This window comes from Strix uralensis, chromosome 7 (genome assembly GCF_047716275.1).
Source record: "Strix uralensis isolate ZFMK-TIS-50842 chromosome 7, bStrUra1, whole genome shotgun sequence".
Taxonomy (NCBI): domain Eukaryota; kingdom Metazoa; phylum Chordata; class Aves; order Strigiformes; family Strigidae; genus Strix; species Strix uralensis.
The window spans coordinates 20166764-20186560 of NC_133978.1; the positions used below are offsets into that span (position 1 = coordinate 20166764).

Here is a 19797-nt window from a genome sequence, read left to right on the forward strand (position 1 = left end):
AAAACTCCCAGCACAACTGCAAAGGTAGAATATAATTGCACAAGTGCAAAGTGCCTTGAACAAAAATCTTTGGTTTTGCTGACTTTTCAAGCCTGAAAGACTTGTAGCTCAATTTCTAAATGCCTTTGTCTGGGGCTCTGTGACTTACTAATCTTATGCCACACAACACCTGAGGAACAAATTAGTGATTGATCGAACCTGTGCTGGCTATGGTCAAGGGCATACACCTGTGAACTGCACCCAGACTACAAAGTTCAATAAAAGCTCTGCAAGGTCTTTGCAGAGAAGTATCCATGACAACTCCAAGAACCTCTTCCCCACCCTACCAGGCTTCTTTAAGGAGAAAAAAAAAAAAAAGCCCCCTGTCCTAAATTTGCCCATCTCTTGTCCTGTCCATTGCTAAATCCCAAGGCGTAGGTATAGCACTGAGTGTTACATCTCATGCAGGACAAGCAGATCCAACACACCCCAAGAAGTGTCAAAGATCAAGCATGCTTTTGTCAGGTCCCAAGTAGACAGCTAAACACTGGAAGACTTCAGACCTGGATCTCAAGTGCTTCTTTTCCCAGTGATCATAATGTTTTGGTCTCAAATTCCACAGGACAATGGCTTCTTCACCTGCATCTCAGCTGCAAGAAAATGGTTGGGGGTTATTTTTTCTTTAAGCCACAGCCATTAGCTTGTGCTTGGCTAGGATTATAGTAAAAGACACCTTAAACTTTCCCTTTGAAGAGGAAGCTTCTGCTGCAGCTCTACCTCACTGCAAAATACAGCCTCCTCAACAGCAAACGGCAATAAACGGCTGCATCTCTGAATGCATATAAAGTCTCCAGCACTCCTTACCCACCTGTTTTCCATTCTATAACTGCTGTCACCTCCCCAAAGCGGGTAAATTAAAGACTGAATAGTCTGTTCTCTCATTCTTTCCCAGACCACCCAAAAAGACTCAGTCAACTTCCTCCTTGAACTTTTAACCCTTCCTGAAACCTACCAGGGAAAAACATAAGGGCAATGATTGCTGGTGAGAGCTTTCTTCTTCCCCTATAAATGTTTGCATCAGCATCAAGGAATCCACGGACTGGGTTATGTACCAGACTCAAAGCACACACATAAGCATTGGTGGCAAAGAAAGGAGGAAAGAAACCTTCTTTTCTGGAAGCCCATGTGGCTTCTAATGTCAGGAGACCCGGATTCAGTTCCCAGCACTGCCACCACCATACTGACTGCCATTGGCTCCCACCACCATCTTCTGCAACTTGGAGCCCCACGCCAGAGGCACTGGTACCTTCACCACAGCTGCACTGCAGCTCACTCAGGCTTTCCACACCAGCCCAGAGGCTTCAAAGCTCTATGGAAAATCCGTATGATGCAAATGAGATTCCTCCACAGGAATCTGGGATTGCCAAGCAAAGGGCAGGTTGGCACGTGCTCTGCCAATGCTCCTGCCATTGCCAAACCAAACAAGACAACTTGTGAGATTGCAGGAAGGCCCTCATCAAGAGCTGATTGGGCCAGATCCACAGCACAGCCTGCAAAGAGTTTTCAAGCTGCCCTGCTAAGATGTTGGATCTGTGCTTCCAACAGAAAAAACAGCATCTGCATCCCACTCGAAACGTGAGCAATATTCAAGTGACCTGGACTTTACAGATCCTCTCTCCCCTTTCTCATTCGATTACCTCCTCAAGGTTTTCAGTTCCTAACAGCAAGTTCCTCAGCTGCCCACAGAAATGTCTGCACCAGATTTCAGATGTTTGCACCACAACCCAAACAAAATTTGCTGCCTCCAGAACAAAAGGCTCTGTGCCTATACAGAGAGAGAGCTAGGAGGAACAGAACGACAGTTAAGCACAATTTAGGTCTCTCTGTGAGAGCTTCTCTCAGGACAGCATGCAGGGTGTGAGACCTCTGGCGTGGGGCATTTAGAAGCTGGTAGATCAAATCAGCAGGTGGAGCAGGATCAGGGATGCACAGTGGTACCCTGCAACTGGGCAAGGAGCATCCACACTTGAAGGAGCAGTGGTTTGGCAAGAAAAGCTGCACTATCATTGCCAACTGCTTCTCTAACAACTTTTCTAGTGATAAAGAAACGGGAGATGGGACTACTGCTCAGTGCCCTAACGGTGCCCCCTCACACCTCTTGCCTCATCCTTCCCCTTCTGAGCTCACATCCCAAGCACTCCACAAAATCCATAGGGACTAACTCACTTTCCAGGTGCTAGCTCCCTGCCAGAGCCCCGCTCCTGTTCTGCGGCCTCCCCATGCCAGGCTCTGCCTTGCTCAGAAGCACTGAGCAAAAGCCATTTCTCTGATCAGAGTCTCAGGGAAAGAAGCTGAACTTGCTTGCAAGGCTCATTTGTACCTATATGCAATTCCTCCTCAGTCTGGCTCTCCTCAGCATTGCAAACCCTCCTGAAGGGTACTCAAGACACACACAGGCAGCAGGAGCCCTGGACACTTTTGTCCTCTGCCTCAGGAGCACATGGCTAGGCAGGCAGATCTGCCTGTCTCCTAACGCAAACGCCTGCACAGAGAAACACTGCATCACCTGTTTGGCCTGGGAGACAAGACTTGCAGGTTGGCCCATGTCTGGACTCGGTCAGCCTACAGACAGGACATGTCACATAAGAATAAACTGCCTAGCCAGAGCAGACAGAAACAGGGGACTCCAACACAGGACACCCTCAGTGGACGCCACCCTGGAAGACGAGCTACTGAGGGAAATGCCAGGCCTTGGGACTGGACACTGCACCTCCAGCTCACAAAGGGCAGGAGGCACCATACTAGGAGCCAAAGTATCCAGGAACCAAGATGCTGAGACCAAACCACAGCTTTTTCTCCTCACCTGCTGATTTGGCAGGTGGAAAAGAGCCTCATCACAGGCTTGCTGCTGGAGGGAAGGGGTCATCCAGCCTGTAAACATCCAGGGGACAAGTTATTCAGTGCCCAGCTCTCCTTCCTATTTATGTCTCCCACCTCCCCTTGCTGACTTAAGTTAGACTATATCATCTCCAGAGGTCACTTTGAACCTCAGAGATTCTGCTCTTCACCTCAAATTAAAGTTCATATAAGCTTGCACCGAAATAACTACCAGAACAAATTACAGCCTATTTAATTCCTTTGGTTCCAGTTTGACTGCAGAGCCCCAGAAGGATGCACTTGTTTACCAGGCATCCACAGTTCAGCCATCCTCCGTCAGGCAGCCTCACTCAGACCTGCACCCTGGCCTGGGTCTCCTTAGCTGGACCCTCTGAGCAGCAGATCTATCCAAAGCACATGTCAGGCTTACATTTTTCCATCTATAACAGAGCAGGTCTGGGTAAGAACCTTTGTACCATTCCCTCTGAATAGCTCCAGTGACCTGCCGCAAGACTCAGCAAAACCCACCCAGCAGAGTCAGCACTGTCACCTCCCCTGGCAACTCAAACCGACAGTGCCTCAACTGCCTCTTTATCAGACATTCAAGCATTTTGCCCTGTTCTTCTACCATATCAAAAAGGCAGGAAAGCAGCCACAGATTGGGAAAAGGAAATCCTGGATGGCTGGAGTTAAGATGTTGAGCAGCAGTGGAGTTATGGCCCATCAGCTGAGCCCTGGTAACTGGGCACGTGTTTATACCAGTAGCTCAGTAGTTGCAGTGATTTAAGAGGTTGCTGCCCTGTGCTGTCCCTCCTGCCTTGCTGCTGGAGATTATTACACCCTTAACTAATGCAACAGAGAGGAGCGTGTGCCAGGCTTTTCACTCCCAGTCTAGCAGATCAACCATCAACAGTCTGCACTCAACCTCAGGGCATGAGCTGCAGGGGTGAGGAACTGGCAAACTTTCACTTTGTAACCTGCCAGATCTAAATCCATCACGGCCTCTGGGTCACAGCCATTAGCCTGCAGCAAAAAAGAAGTAAAGCACTATAGTTTTAACAGCTTTAGAAAACACGTAAGTGGAGCAGCAGTTTGTCTTCACAATGGGCCAAGAGCCTGCATACAATATGCAGCCACAAGACCACGCACAGGAGCCTGTGCCTACAGCACCAGTGGAAACATTACCACAAGCCACAAAGTGACAGCTCTGTTTCCACAGACCATCAAAAACTTTTCCTCACAAAACATACCAGGCACCTGAGCTTTTCTCTGTAGGTCTGCAATCGTTGCCCTCTCACCAGACATTCTAGACAAATACTGACGCTGTCCCACCAGTGGAGGAACTCAGGCCCAAGGAAGTTGAGACAACTTGTCACTGCTATAGCACATCAGAAACAGAGCACGATAGACTTTCTATACAGGCATTAGGCAGCAGCCCTGACATAGCCCATCTTGGAGAGGCAAGTCCATTAGAGGCGTCTTCACCTCATCTCACTTGCAGAAACAGATCTCTCCACTCATTAATCTTGGCTGAACTAACCCTTTGGGATGGCGTCTGCAGCAGTGAACACCTGCCTAGCTGTGTTGATGGTCTAGTACTGGAAGAGGAAGAAGGCTGTGAATGCAAGGCAGGGGGAGGAGGAGAGGCAGGGTCTAACATGGGTCCATGTGGTACAAGTCCTGCTTGCTTTGTTTTGGAGCTGACCTTAAAAACTGGAGCCATTCAGTGCACAGGGATAGGTACATGGCATGTAGCGACTGCCTTGTTCTGCACTTTAGGTTGATACAGCCCACATGAAGAGAAACTGGATCAGAGCGCCTGGAAGCACAGCCAGCCGGGACAGACTGAAAGAGCCTCAGTCTCTACCTTCTACAGAAAAGACGACCAAAACTTGAGGAAGCCAGTAACTGCTCACCAGTGAAAAAGGCTGCAGCAAAGCAGAAGGCACTGTACTGTCCTCCACACCCACGCAGACTGGGTGAGAAAGGCAGACTTAAACTGCACTACTGGAGCCTCAGATCAGACAACAGGAAAGCCAAAGCCATGCTGGGCTAGGCTGCCTGACAGCCTCCCAGAGACAGGTGTGTGCCAGCACTGTCAGAAACACCAGCCTGGTCCTGGGTTCCAGAAAAGGACTGTGTGACCTCCAGAGGTTTTGTTCACTCCTTCCCTTCTATCGGAAAGAAGACACTGGAAAAGTATTAGAGGCAAACACTGAGAAGTCAGAACATAAAGATCATTTCTGTGATTGATCCTGAGTGAATTGAGAGGAATAACACTCATAAGGTTTTTCTGCCCACTAGGAGAGGAGGTGAGGATGTACAACAAAGGGAGGCTGCTGTTGGCAGTCCAGGCTCTTCTCTGTGTATGTGCAGAAGTGAGAGGTAGAGAGCCTGGAAGATGGGGGGACTGCAGGAGAAAGAAAGGGTCTTACAGCAAAGGCAGGTAAATGGCAGTTTGGGGAAATAATTTTTTTTTTCCTTTTCTGCCACAGGTTCCCTGTTTGATGTAGGTAGGTCAATTAAAGCAAATGTTCTCTATGGGGTCCTTAAAGGAGCATTCCTCATCCTCTGTGTACTTGACCTGACAGTAATACCCAACAGTCCCAAGTGAAGTGAGGCACGCTGGAGATGATGCCATACTCTTGAGGAGAAAGCAAGGACAATACATTTTCAGACATGAAGGCCAAAGCACTGTACCTGCTGCTCTCCAGGTCTGAACCACAGCCGTATCACTAAAAATTAGTTTCACTGGAAAGAAGAAAGACGAATTCGTTGCCATTTAGAAGTAGACTCAAATACAGTAAAGCATGTTTGGCTGGGCTGGGTCAATATTGATTAAAGAGGATTTTAAAAATCCCACCAAACCAGATATCAAATCACAAATGACTCACTGATCAAGGGAATGTTTTGTGCAAAAAATACTCTGTGGAGAGAAGAAGACTGAGTTGAATTTTGGAGTAAAATCCACCACTCACAGCCCACATACAAGGCCAGTTAAACAACTTGCTGTACAAGACAGAGGGCTCTGATAGACATTGCCTTGACAGAGCTCGGCTATGTGAGCAGATACCGCTACAAGTCCCCTAAAAGCAGTCAGGGGAGAGCTGATAACAAGGGAAGCTATCACCAAGGGACACTGAGGAACAGCTCAGAGAAAGACCAAGAACACCACACACAAAGAAACTCCTTCCTTTTTTCGATTCCTACAGTATTAAGAAAATAGGACGTTGCACAAAGTTATCTGTAAATGGAACAAGACTAACAAGGTATCGATCCACAATTTCCCAGGAGAGAAGCAATTCACAAGACGGCAACATTCGCTGATAGCTGGAACCGAAAGGAGCCAACAGTCACGTCGAGTACCGCCCAGTTTTCCAAAGAGAAAACCTGAGTTCATACTCCCTTCGAGTTAAGATATCAGGGATGACAGAAGCTCTTGGAGAAATCAAGCGGTTAAGAAGGGTTACAGCGAGCTCAGAAACGACTGAGTGCAGTCTAACACGGGAACGAAAAACTCCTGAAACAGGGATGGAGGGGGCAGCTGGAAGCTTCCTGGAGAGGACGCGGTAACTTGCACACAGGCAACCAGAAAGTATCTGGATACTCCGGGACGCTCGGTTGGTGCCCGGGGCCGGTCGCCCCGGGAGAGCCCCTACGCCAGCGCTGAGCGCCGCGGGCACCGGCCGCCCGCGACGCGCCGTGCTCCTGCCTCCCGGTACGCACTGCCGCTGCCGGCCGGACAGCCCCCGGACAAGCTGAAACAGCTGCCATCCGGCTGCAAAAATGCACAGAAAAGCTTACGGGGGGGGGGGGGGGGGGGGGGGAACCCCGACACCAAATTTTAAAGCACCGCTGGGCATTCCTCTGGCTTTGCAGAGATCTCGCGTGGGAGGGGCGGATAACAGGTGGGTGAGCGCAGAGATGGAGAGACAGGGGGATTTTTTTTTTTTACAAAAAACCCAACAACCCAAGCGTAGCCTCCTACCGGGGCTGCAGCCTGCAGGTAACGGGGGCAGCGGCGCCGCAGGGCTGGGGGGCAACCAGAAACCTCCCGAAGCGGCGGGACGGGGAGCGGCGGCGGAGTTCGCCGGGTGCCCGCTGGGCTTTGGGAGGGCAGCGGGATGCCGAGGCGGCTCCCAGCCCGCCGGGAAGGGGGGTGACGTGGGGAGGGCTCCCGTCGCGTCCAGGTGAGCCCGGGGCCGGTCCCGCGGCGCGGTGCCGGGCGGCAGCGGGGTACCGGGGAGCGCTTCGCAGGGGCCACCTGTCCGCCACCGCCGTGCTTGCAAACTTCTCCGGGAGTTGCAGCCCGCCCGCTCCCCTACCGGCTTTGCAAGGGTCGCGGTACTCCATCAGCTCCTCCGCCGGCTCCAGTTCCCCCGCCGTTAAGGCGACTCCCCATCCGCCCGTCCCCGCGGCGGGCAGAAGCAGCAGCAGCGATAGCAGCAAGCGGCGGAACGGGGCGGCCCCGCGGCCCATCGCGGCGGTGAGGGCGGCACGGCTGCCCGGGCTGCGGGCACTGCGCGGCGCCAGCAGCCCCGCCGCGGCGGGAGGCGGAGGGGGCGCCGCCGCTGTCACTCAAGGCACGGGCAGCCAATCATGTCAGCGCCCGCGCTTCTGCCCCGCCCCCGACGGACCCCCGCAGCCCCGCCCGGCCCGGGGCGCGGGTCCCCGCGCCCCGGGCCGGGCGGGGCTGCGGGGGTCCGTCGGGGGCGGGGGAGAAGCGCGTGTGTCCGTCCCCCCCCCCCCCCCCCCCCCCGTCTCACCCGCTTTTTTAGCAGTGCCCGGCTGTTCACCCAGTGCCGGCAGGGAAAGGGCAGATGTCCAAAGCCCCCCACCCCCCCCATCTCAGTGGGTGCCGAAGAGGCGCCTCGCAAGGGCCGGCCCGGTTGCTTTCGCTTGGGAATCCAACCCGGGTTGCCGAGGCTGCGGCGACAGTTAACGGGTCGCTCAGCTGGTCTTCACAGCGCTCAAGAGCCGCAGCCTTAGGCAGAGACGGTATAGCGGGGAGCAGAGAGCTGACAAGCTCCTGGGGGGGTGGGGGGGGGTCTTGGGGTGAACAATCTCCCTGCGCCATAACTCTTTAGATTTGGGGCGGTTCAGACTGGACATTAGGAAAAAATTTTTCCCAGGAAGAGTGGTCAGACAGTGGAATAGGCTGCCCAGGGAGGTGGTGGAGTCACCATCCCTGGATGTGTTTAAGGGTCGTTTAGATGAGATGCTGGGGGACATGGTGTAGGGAAGAACTTGTAGAGTAGGGCTGATGGTTGGACTTGATGATCCCAAGGGTCTTTTCCAACCTGAATGATTCTGTGATTCTTTTCTCCTTCAGCTGCTTGCTTCCAAGCTCCCACAGCAAGTGTTACCCGTTAGGAGCAGTGTTTCCCATTACAGCACCGGCTCCAAACCTTCCCTTCACTCCAACAGATGGTGGCTTGCCACCAGCTCGCCATAAATTTGTCACTTCTAGTCTACAGCAACAAATGATACCTGAGCATAAAAAGGCACAACAAAGATTCGGGCATCTCCTCAGCGGCAACGCAGGTGTCCTGGTTTCGGCTGGGATAGAGCTAATTTTTCTTCTTAGTATCTAGAATAGTGCTGTGTTTTGGATTCAGTATGGGATTTGGTATGAAAAGAATGTTGATAATACACTGATGTTTTCAGTTGTTGCTAAGAAATCAAGGACTTTTCAACTTCCCGTGTCCTGCTAGTGTGCAGGTGCACAAGAAGCTGGGAGGGAGCACAGCCAGAGCACTGGACCAAATTGGCCAATGAAATATTCCATAACATGTAACATCGTGTTCAGTATATAAATGAGGGTTAACTGGGAAGCAGGGGCTCCTGCTTCCAAGATTGCAGTTTTTGGGATCTTCTCTTCTCTGGGATTGCTAGCCAGGAACAGGCTGGGCATCGCTCCGCAGGTGGTGAGCAATCACATTGTGCATTACCCATTTGTATTTTCTATTATTATTACTATTATTATTAGTCTAGTTTATTTCAATTATTAAACTGTTTTTATCTCAGCTTACAAGTCTCCTTACCTTTACCCCTCCGATTCTCTCCCCACACCCCCTGGGTGGGGGAGGGTGAGTGAGCGGCTGCGTGGTGCTTGGCTGCCAGCCGGGTTTAAACCACAACAGCAGGCTACTGCAGACTGTTCCTGCCCCTCCCCTCCATCCCCCATTTAATATTGGCTTCCCAGAAAAGATAAAAGTCAGGAAGTTAATATCCTCTCCAAACCTTCAGGGAGTCCAAAAAGGCTGCATCAAATCCTGGCATGAAGACCATGGTCAAAAGCTCTGCTGATTGAATGCACTAGAGTTTTCTACAACTGGTGAAAAGCCCATTGGGTAAAGACAAACAGCTGGCTGGGGAGCGTGGAGGAGACTCCCTCCTGCAGGAAGGGGAGGCTGGCACAAGTGAACCCACTTTCCAGCCCAAGCATCATGTTCTCCAACTATCTTCTGTAACACACAGCACTGAGGAGACATGGCCTGCATAGCTACTGAGTGGGGAGAGGTCAAGAAAGATAAAAAAACAACGTCATGTAAACAACTACCAGCAAGGTACAAGACGTTACAGTAAGGGCACTCAAAAAATCTTTATAGTATGTTTTTGTGCACATGATGGACGCGACCCCACCCTCTGCATGAGAAATACCCCAAGGAAAACTTCTAACACCAGCGTTTTTCTGTCTAATCTGCATTTTCTGGGGGCTATAATCAAGGCGACGGCAGTCAGGTATCCACCTCAGAATCTTTCTTCTTGTCTTTTGAACTGGGATGCGAGATGGAGCAAACTGGCCATTTATTTCTGTGGCCCAAACACTGCAGCTGGTCCATGCTAATGCCCAAGACCTGCATTCAGCCTTTAACATCAGCGGTTCTGGCAATAGCTGAGCAGAAGACACACTGTGTTTCCTCTACTTTGTGCTTCCAAGAAGGTCCCAGAGGATCAGAGGAGAAACCTGAAGGACAGGGATCAGCAGGTGGGGGAATCTGGGTCACCCATGAGGGAAAGTCCCAGGCTACTCCAGGCACTGTCGCTCACAGGGTAGGAAGAGAAAGCATGCATGGGAAAGGTCTCAGATTTCCACTGGAAGAGTGAAGCACCCCTTTGCTGTACCAATCTTGGCAAAATGAGGTGAAAACAGGAATAACAAGAACACATTTCAGTGGACAAGTCAAGGTTGTCACTAGGACTTACTTCTAATGCTGGATAGCAAAACAGCTGTCTGGTCATTTGCTTTCCCTGAGGATGCTCATTCCAAACTCTCTGCCCTTCTGATGGTCACTAAACTGGGGCTGTAACACCAAATCCACCTGTTGAGGGCAAGCCTGGAGAATACAGGCACCCTGAACAGGAGGCCTAAATGAGTACCAAACTCGTGAAGGTTTGAAGTGCAGCTGACCCATCCACTGATGGAGTGTCCTGAACAGAAACAACGAAAGGAATGGTAATTTTGGAAACCAGTCTAGCACTTGAGGCCTCACGGGCATAGAAGAATCTTGCTCTCACCATCTTACCATAGGATTACAAGGGGCTTTAGGTATAACTCTGAAAGACCTGAACCGAGACCAGCATGGAGGACAGAGGAAAAGACAATAGCCCTCTTCAAATACGTAAAGGAAGAATAAGCATCAGCTGGATCATTGAAGACTTAGGTTTCAGGCAAGCTTTCTAGCAGTAAAACAGGGAAGCAGATTGCCATGAACAACCAAGGGAGTTTCCATCACTGTAGGTTTTTGAAGAGGAATGTAGACTAACACCCATCAGAATAAAGTTAGTAAGGTGACTAGATCCAACAGAGTAATGACTGCTACCTGGTGTTTAGATTGGTTCATGTCATCTTGATTGGCAGGTGCCACATCAGTGCAAATAAGGAATATAAAAAGCCCTGTGAAAGTCTCTTTTTCATCTGAGCTGTTAAAACAGTCAGTGAAGTTTCACACTGGCAGTGCAACTCATGATACCAACAGTTAACTATCTGAAAACAATCTATATCCATTGCTGTCAAAGGCAGCCTTTTCCTTTGCAGAATCCCCTCCTGCCCAACAAAATCCACCATCTTTTCAAGCCTCGCTGAGCAAGAATGCACACAGCTCTTTCCAAACAGCATCTATGAGCAAAGCTACATGGGATCTACTTAACGCTGATGTAGTATCTCTGCACACAACATGTCCCGAGGCCAAAACTCACACATACAAGTTTGTTAGTTCTTCTGCAAGACCTGCTTCTTCCCTCTTGTCAACACTTGGGTCTATCAAATCTACTAACAAAATAACTGAGGCACCACTCCCTTGGAGTCTGTCCCACTGCTGACGACTCAGCTGTCTCCAGGTTTACAAGCAGAGATTTCCTTTCCTGGTCTTAGGTCCCCAAACCAAAGCTCCCCAAGATAATTCTTCCTCCATGTACATCACCACTACAAGGGCAGATGGAGCCCTGGAGAGCTGGAGCACACCCTTCTGAACCCAGAGCATTCTCTTTCCTCTTCCCCCTGCATTTCCAGTACCCCTCATTTCTGCTTAAACTTATTTCATTGTTTCTTTTTTTGGTAGGAAATAACCCCTGCTACAGGTGTAACTCGATGTGCCACACGCCACTGGGTGCTCTGCAGAGCCATCATCCTCCCTCTGCTTCATGATACTCTATCAAAGGCTCATTTACTCTGTTGGTATCATTACAGGCTTCCCACCTGATGAAGCCTGCTCACTTTCCCCACCTCCTCTTGCCCATTTTCTCCATCTGGTTTTATCTAGCAGCCTGTTGCTCTCAACTCCCCTTATCACTCCTGGAGTTGACCCCCCTTAAGGAATCCCTTCTTCATCAGCTTAACCACTGTCATTGACAAATCCAGGTGATAAAATGGATGTTGACCCTGCTCTCTCTTCCTTCCATCACTCATTTTAGTTGCTCCTGCAGTAGGTTGGGAGTCATTCTTTTTTTTATCAAGTTTATTGCATTAGTGCCTAGGAAATACCTCTCATAAGTTTAAATGATTCACTACCGAAAAGTAATCATTAAAGGTGCTCACTGCAGCCACAGGCACATTCACCTGTGCATTAACAACCCAACATACATCAAACAACATAGCTCTGTTATACACATGCAGTGACACTTTGGGAAGATAGGAGCAAGTAACCCATGGTTAGAAAATTTCTTTTTGTTCAACAAAGTAGCAGCAGACAGGATTTTAAGTCATCCCATCTAAAAAAAGCACCAAACATTTTTTCCCATCATTACTGCAATCCTTGAACTGTGTGAGGAAAAACAAGCTACTTTTGGGGTGTTTCTGAGCTGTAGTCAGGGACAAGCTGTGGGAGGCAGGGAGAGAAATGTGTCTTATCTGGAAGTACGAATTTTGGCTTGACCACTGGTTCCCAAGCTGAGGCATGTCAAACTGATGTTTCATTACTTCTCTTAAAATCCATTTTCAGGGTTCATACAGGAGTCAGTTGTTCTTGGAAAGCATTGAGCAAAGCTGATGGTTTTGGTGATCTCTGCGGCAAAGTTAAGCAGGAGGGCATGGGATCTGTCAGTTCAAAATTCTGACAGGTGGATTCACTGGTCTTTCTAAAGTATTTTTTGCCATAGGAAAAAATCTGTCTTAAATTATTTTTTTCTCTTTCCCCAAAGGGATGGATCTGGGAAAGTACAAACATTTCTCCAAGCCTCTGCTATGAGATGAAGATGGGATAGTTGCATTTACCTGTTCACCCTCAGGCATCCTTTACAGAGGCTGGTAGCATATGCTACCTGAGTTTAGGCTGTTTCACAGCAGTGGGTAGAATTTAATGAATCTTTCAAAAAAGCAGAGATGCTGCTTCACAGAGCATTGCCTTAGAGAGGTTTCCCAATTACAGTTTCTGCACAGGATTTCTATACACAATTTATCTGTAGTAACGTCTTCAAATCACACACCTGGCTATAGCACAGAAGATGCAGGTATTTCCTTTTGTTAGGCAAGCAATACTTTAAAACAGGTTCATCTCAAATGTCTCTCTTTAGATCGCTAAAACCAGGTATAGTGATTTCCTTTTTCATTATTTATTTTGCTATACATAAAAGTGGTACATTTCAGATTCAGACAAAGGTGGGTATTTGATCACTTTCTGGTAGCAAGATAAACAGAAAAAAAAATTCTCAACAAAAATCAACTTTCAGCTAAGCAATTCAAATCACTAAAAATGTTTCTGCGGAGTCCAAATGCAGAACTTAAGTAACCCAATAGCATCTCTTCAACACTTTATTATAGAACTCTCAAATTCTTGCAGACAAATGGGTGTCCGTCTCTGTAAATCAGATGCCTCTTTAAAACAAAAAGGAGGCAATGTTCACCAATTCACCTGTCAACTTCTGGCCAGACATTAGAAGGGAAACAAAGAGAAATCCTTGCTCCCCAGCCTTGTAGCTACTCCTCTGTAGCAAAGCAAGAAAAGTCTCACCCTAAGCTAATAACATAATCCATTTTTCTCAGTCCAGAACAGTGATATGGCCAAAGGAAGACTAGTGTTTCAGAGTTAAAAAATAGCATTAAATGAACTCAAAGAAAGCATTACAACTCTAGTAGCCCAGAAAACCACCATGCCTTGTCTAGTGCTCTAAAACATCATACAACTCAAAAATTCCCAAGACAAACCTTTGGGAAATAAGAACGAACAGCCACAAAATCTTCCTTGAGTTCAGTGTCACATGACGTTCTCAGCCATGTTTGGAAGCTTCTCAGAAAGAATTAGTTATTATAGCTCTCAAAACTTTTCAGAAACCAAGTAAAAGCTTGTAACACAGAGCGTTCAGAAAAAAAATAATTCAGTGTGGTGCCTAACTGTAGCATGTTTTTCTAGGTTGGTCAGCTTGTTAGATGGAACTAGACTGGACTATTTGGCCCAGACCCAGCATAGCATTTCAAGTTTACAGGGCTTAGGTCTGTGCTTTGATGAACTGGAATCCATCAAGGTTAACTACTGCATCATACGGGTAAGCATGTCTCACAATATTAGAAGAGAAAACCCTAAAGTAACAGTTCTGTAAAAACAGGTATTTTGTTTATTGCACATAAAACTCCCAATTCTAAAAATGCATGTATTTTCTGGAATGCTGTAGTCATGTGATGCCAATTGAAGGATAAGTATGAACTTGTATAGTTATGTTTTGGAATGCTCCAAGCCCAAGCTCTTGAAGATCATCTTCCTTGAATGTGAGGGAAGTTCCTATGGGCTTGGTTTTCATAAGAAAGGAAGCCTCAGCATGGTAGAAGCCCCAGAGACATTCAACATATTGTTCTGTATTGTATTAGGAACTGGTGAGAAAGTTAACCTATCAACAAGCCAAAAATGCTGGTAGCAACACCACCTCTCTTGCTCACGACAGATGAATCTCTGGTTTATTGCAAAAGCCTTGCACCATATCGAATACACAGATAAAAAAAAAAAAGACCATAACTGGTATGGGGCTTAGGGCAACAATACCATAACAGCAAACTTGTCTCCAGAGGCCTGCCTTTGAAATAGCTTAGTCCACCGGATAAAATAACTTTTCCAAATTGAGTTTCTAACCTTTTAAGTGATTCTCTCCAAAAACTGCTTGAATTTACTGGAACTGCACAAAGCCTTCCAGATTCATGGGTTCTCCCATCTTTCCCTCCCCGCCCCCATGCCATAGCCAAAAAAATTGAAGTAAAATTTCAGAACCACAGAACTAGTTATAAAATTAAATACTGTAACAGGCCCCTCCCCAACTGAAAAAGCACCTCCCGGATAAAACTGAGAGCGATGTAATTACTTGCAGAACTTGCATGCAGATGCCTCCTCAGAGATTCTCACTGAAGCTATTTAGCAAAAAAGCAAGTGTTCCTTCACAAGGCTTTGCAAAACAAATGGAACCAAAACTTTTTTTTTTTTTTTGAGAAAAGATGCTCCTGAAGAATGCAAGCCATATATCTGCTGCTTCAAAATTTTGAAGCGTGGCTTTATTCTAACAGAAGTCCAACAATAGCCGTGGCTTTCGTGACTTCAGTGCTAATAGCCATTGCAAGGCTGCCGCTACCATAGTGCATTAGGTAGAAAAGATCCAAGGGATCCAAAAATGGAATCCTTCTCCAACCTACAGCTCCAACTCAAAGTGAACCACAAGCTGCAGAGTTAAGAATTAATTCAAGACAAGAGGACCCCTTAACTCTAGCTCCAACTATTCAAGTTCACTTGTCCACAGACTGGAGACTTGTTTTTTTCCTGAGCTTATGCTTTTCAGACACATTCCAGTGGAAAAATTGCTGATGCAGTCAGTTATGTAATTTTGCTGTCTTCAGTGAAGCTGTGTATATATACTTCATTGGGCAAATTTGGCTAGATGCTGGTCATGCTGAAACCAGAGCAAAATGTCTCATTTGTGTTACCTCTGCAGTAATGACAGTGATAAGAATGTGCTATCAATTTTACCCAGTTTTAGCATCAGAAGTGTAAAAAGTATTTGGTTTTTAGTTTTTTTAACCTGAAACTTGTTAAAGAAATACACCTAGACTAGCACACAGAAAACAACTTAATCGTGTGCCTTTTACATACTTTGGAATGTAATTCTGGAGAGGAATTAACAGACACTGTTGCTTCAAAACATTCAGACATCAAAAAGAGAGCATAACAAAATGTTTATTTGCAGTCTCCATTATCTCCAATCCAGCGTTCACCACTTTTCATACATGAAGTACCAGAGATGCTTTCTATATTCACTCTGCCTCAACTGAAAATATTTACAATTGTATTTATCTAAAACACTTGATCAAGATTGGCTATTGCTACACAACTATTTACCCAATTCTCTGGCCTCTGTACCAGAAGTGGGAAGAGAAGCACTGGGCGGCCAACTGAAGAGTTACCAAAAGGTTGAATTCAAGAACCAGAAATCCTAAGAAACAACCATGGAAAGAGGAGTGTTGGCTGTAAGCTCTTTATTTCTTCCATAAAAGAGGAAGGACTACATCATCTAAGCAGAGCTTCCGAATTCTATTAAGCAAGATGGTTCAAGCTATACCCACAGTTTCGGGGGGCGGGGGGGCAAATAAATAGCCTTGCCCCAAATAGCAACCATAAAGACAAGCTATTGAAAACTGGTCACATTTTGCACTCCTTCAGAAACCAAAGGGAAGGGGGAAAACAAAGCAAACCCCCAACTTACTCACGTGCTAGGGTGGAAGTATAAAAATGTCTATTATTTAAACACAGTACTTCTCCAGAGGAACGTGCTTGCAGAAACAAAAGCAATGCCTGTGCAGTAAGTATCTTTTCAATGTCACTTCAAAAGCTATATAGTCCTATCTGGATATGCGAAATCTAATAATGCCAGAGGATAGAGAAAGCAAGTAGGCAGCCCACCATTCTGTGGCATTAAAAAGTGATTAAATGAAATTCACAACCGTTTAGTGACATTTCTGATAGACTAATCACATAGCAGTGCTCTAAATAGAGAAACAGACCCATTATCAAAATATTCCCTTTAAAAAACTTGTATCTCAGCAGAGTACTTAATGTGTTTATTGTGTGGAGATAATGGCTTCTCACTTCAGATTTAGAAGAACATGGATGAAAAGAGGGCTTCCCACACCTGTATGCACTAGCAAGAACTAGTACAAAACCCATTCTTTGCTCTAAGTCTCCATGTTTTGGAAAAAAGGAAAACTAACTGTTGACCCAGTTTATAAGCTCATCTTAAAATCAGCCTGTACTTTAAAAAAAAAAATTATCTTCTGTTAAACAGCAGAGTGTTCAGCTACAGACACCAACCATTCACGTGAAGCAAAACTTAATTATTTTCTGACAGATTGGTTGAGACTGGCCAGGGAAATCAGAGCTGAAAGCTCAAATACTTTTCAGAAGCCACGTACAGCAGGATGCATTGCTTCTCACTATTACCTATCAGTCCGGTTCTCCCAACCTCCAACACAACCCTGCCAAAGCATGGTTGTTTCTCACTGTGGCTACTGCACGATCAGTGCTTTTTATATAGAGACAATACAGTGCTAATCAATACAAATACTGTGCTCGTTTTTTAAATTCAGGAAGTTGCCTTCTCCATGGCAGGTGCTCTATTTCAGACAGCCCCGCTGATGAAAACATCCCTATGTGGCAGATGCCTGAAAAAAAAAAAAATCATCAAGCCAACTGGCTCTCAAATCTGTCACAAACACATTCAGGATATTTCTAGCTAAATACAGTGCATAATTAACAGTCATCTTAGAAAGACTTAACCTTTATTTGCTCATTTATTTCAGTCCACGCTTACCCCCACTTTTCTCAGTACACTAGGTGGATCACAAAACAGATTTCTCCACAAACAGTTCAGCCAAGAAGAATCTTTTTGGGCTGGTCATCCACTTTGGAGCTGTATTGTACAATACAGTTGTAAGCAAATTCTGAATTTAAAGCATGGGGTTTTGATATTTGAAAACCACACTAATATTGTATACAGAAACTGGTGTTCAGCAGTATTGCCTTTTCAAACATTTTCAACTGCAAACTCATCTATTTTCACAATCAGAACATTTTTGTCTGAAAAGTTTATTTTAGTTTTCTGAACACTCTAAAGCAACTGTGCTTTTGATGTTACACAAGTGTCCAGATAGGATTAACAAAAATTAAAATGCTCTAAATTACAAATTTAATTCCTGTAAGACCTTGAGAAAGGAAATAGAACAGAAAAGCATGACATACACACATCGTGAAGAAACCCCAACTTTTCATGCAATGGCAGGCAAGATGTAAAAAGCCACCCAAATTCACACATTTTTACACCGAATCATCAGAAAAGTACTCTGTAGTAAATCTGTACATCCAAATACATTTGGGATCTACACCTAAGTTACATTATTTAATGTTATATACATTTATTACCCCTTGTATAATGTCTAAAGGAAAATCTTCATTTAAACCCAAACAAAAAAAAAAAGCAAGACTAACTTGGAAAAAAGGAGAATCACTTTAGACATTCAGTTAAAATGTTGGTTTTGTTTTAATCTAGACCTCAGAGTGTTTATTAAAAAACAAACAATCCTCTTCATTTAACATTTTGCTTTCTAACTGTACAGTAAATTGCATTGCAGAGAACACATCCCGTCTTCAGACTGTATTTTCTTTGGATGGATTTAAGATGTAGCTGGATATTACTTTAAAGATAAATAAAGGGAAGTTGGTCCAACTAGAACAATAGCTGATATATTACATGCATATGGGTTTTTTATATATTTTAAATTATTTTTTAAACAAATGAGTGTAGGGTATAGTTGATATCGCAAATAAACCAAAAAGCACCTGGAGTCAAAATATAAAACATACCTCCTATCCTGGCAATGGCAGTAAAAATCAGAAGAGTAATCTTTCTGGAACAGCATTTTTACATAATTTAGAAATGTTAAGTACCAGGAAGACTACTAATCAAGTAGTTTTAGCAGCCAAGTTTCCCTCTTTTTATTGAATGGAACAAATGCTTTAAATAAACCGTTTGTCCTCTTCACTGAAGAGAGCTAGTCTATTCATCTTTAATGAGCTAGGTTTTTTGTTTTTTGTTTTGGGGAAGATTAGCCACGTACTGTAGTAATGCCTACTGCATATAATCCAAGCATTTGCTGTGAACAGTTGGAGAAAGCAGTCAGTAAGAACCTAGGATCAATGAAATAGATGTTACTTTAAGCCATCCACAAAATGGAGACCCATATAGTGCCCAGTGTTAAAACCCAAATCTCTTCTCGCGCTTTTTGTTGTGCAAGTTCATCCCCATGAAAACAGGAACTGATCCATAGTTCAATTTTCTTATTTCCTTAGTCAATTTTCACATTAGTGTAGATTTTACGAACAAAGGCACTTGTTCCCATGTAACCAATAGCTCCTGCAAAACAAACCGAAAACACTGTTAGAGCTGATCATCAAAATAAGCCAGCAGTATAAAACACACATACTTAAACAGAGAAAGTCACATAAAGTATGCACTCTGCACACAGAAAATTATTTACCTGCAATTCTTGTTCTCAAACTCTAATTATCCATGCTCCCAGTGAACGTCTGGCAAGAACTCCCTTAAGTCTAGCAATCTAAATCCATTAAGCCATCTTACCAAGAGGCCATGCTCACTTGGCCCCGATAAATATAGCAACCCCCTACTGCTGCCAATAACTGGGTCCCTTTTTCTGAACAGAGGGTAAAAAACATACAATCACCCACTCTGCAGGGAAGGTGGATGGGAGGGCGGGTTTTTATTATAAGTTACATGCCTTCTGGATGAGTGTTTTATTGGCAGATGGCTTTTTCCTTCCCACAAGGCACAAATAATAATAGATCCCCATCCCAGGAGTCTTAAACTCCAAGGAGGTCTGTACAAAGAGATTAAACTAGTAGCAGTTAGTAGTTAAAGGAAATTGCAACCTGTGGTTTTCAAATTAGTAAGAGTCATGAGCAGAGTATGCATTGTCACAGCAGTAACAAAAGAACAGGTCACTGGGTTTCTGATAGGGGCAACAGTTTGTGCTAAACCCAAAATACTGCAGGACTAAGGACATCTAGAAAAATAAAAGCAATGCACTGGTCCAAGACCTCTTCTCAGAAAGAGATTCAGCAACCTACCTGGTCAAACCCAGAACCTCAGGTTTGCCAGACTCAGTAAATACTGTTGTCTTACAATATCCAAAGGGATACCTTCACCTCTTCCAAGCAAAATGAGAGTAAATCAATCTTGTGGAAGTCAATTTGGCTAATTGTCAGGTTAGAAGTGAAGTTGAAAATCAAGCAAGAATTGTAGACAACTGCTATCAGATTGCCAGAATAACACATCATAAAATATTGGAAGAAAAGGACAGAGAAATCAGAGCCTGTAACTCACTACAGAGAACTCCTAACATCAAATGTTTGGATGCTCAGTAGAGAACAGACTCTAAACAGAAAAGATATTTTTGCT

The 19797-nt window shown here is 45.5% G+C and overlaps 1 protein-coding gene across 2 annotated transcripts in view; it reads right to left on the reverse strand.

The window, feature by feature from the left end:
• Window positions 1-15487: 15487 nt before the first annotated feature.
• Window positions 15488-19797, reverse strand: part of TM9SF3 (transmembrane 9 superfamily member 3) — a 53076-nt gene continuing 48766 nt past the window's right edge. For both annotated transcript variants that reach the window (XM_074874770.1, XM_074874771.1), the window contains exon 15: window positions 15488-18735. In XM_074874770.1, coding sequence (XP_074730871.1) covers window positions 18668-18735 — 68 coding nt within the window. In that variant the 3' untranslated portion in view covers window positions 15488-18667. The remainder of the gene's footprint in view (window positions 18736-19797) is intronic.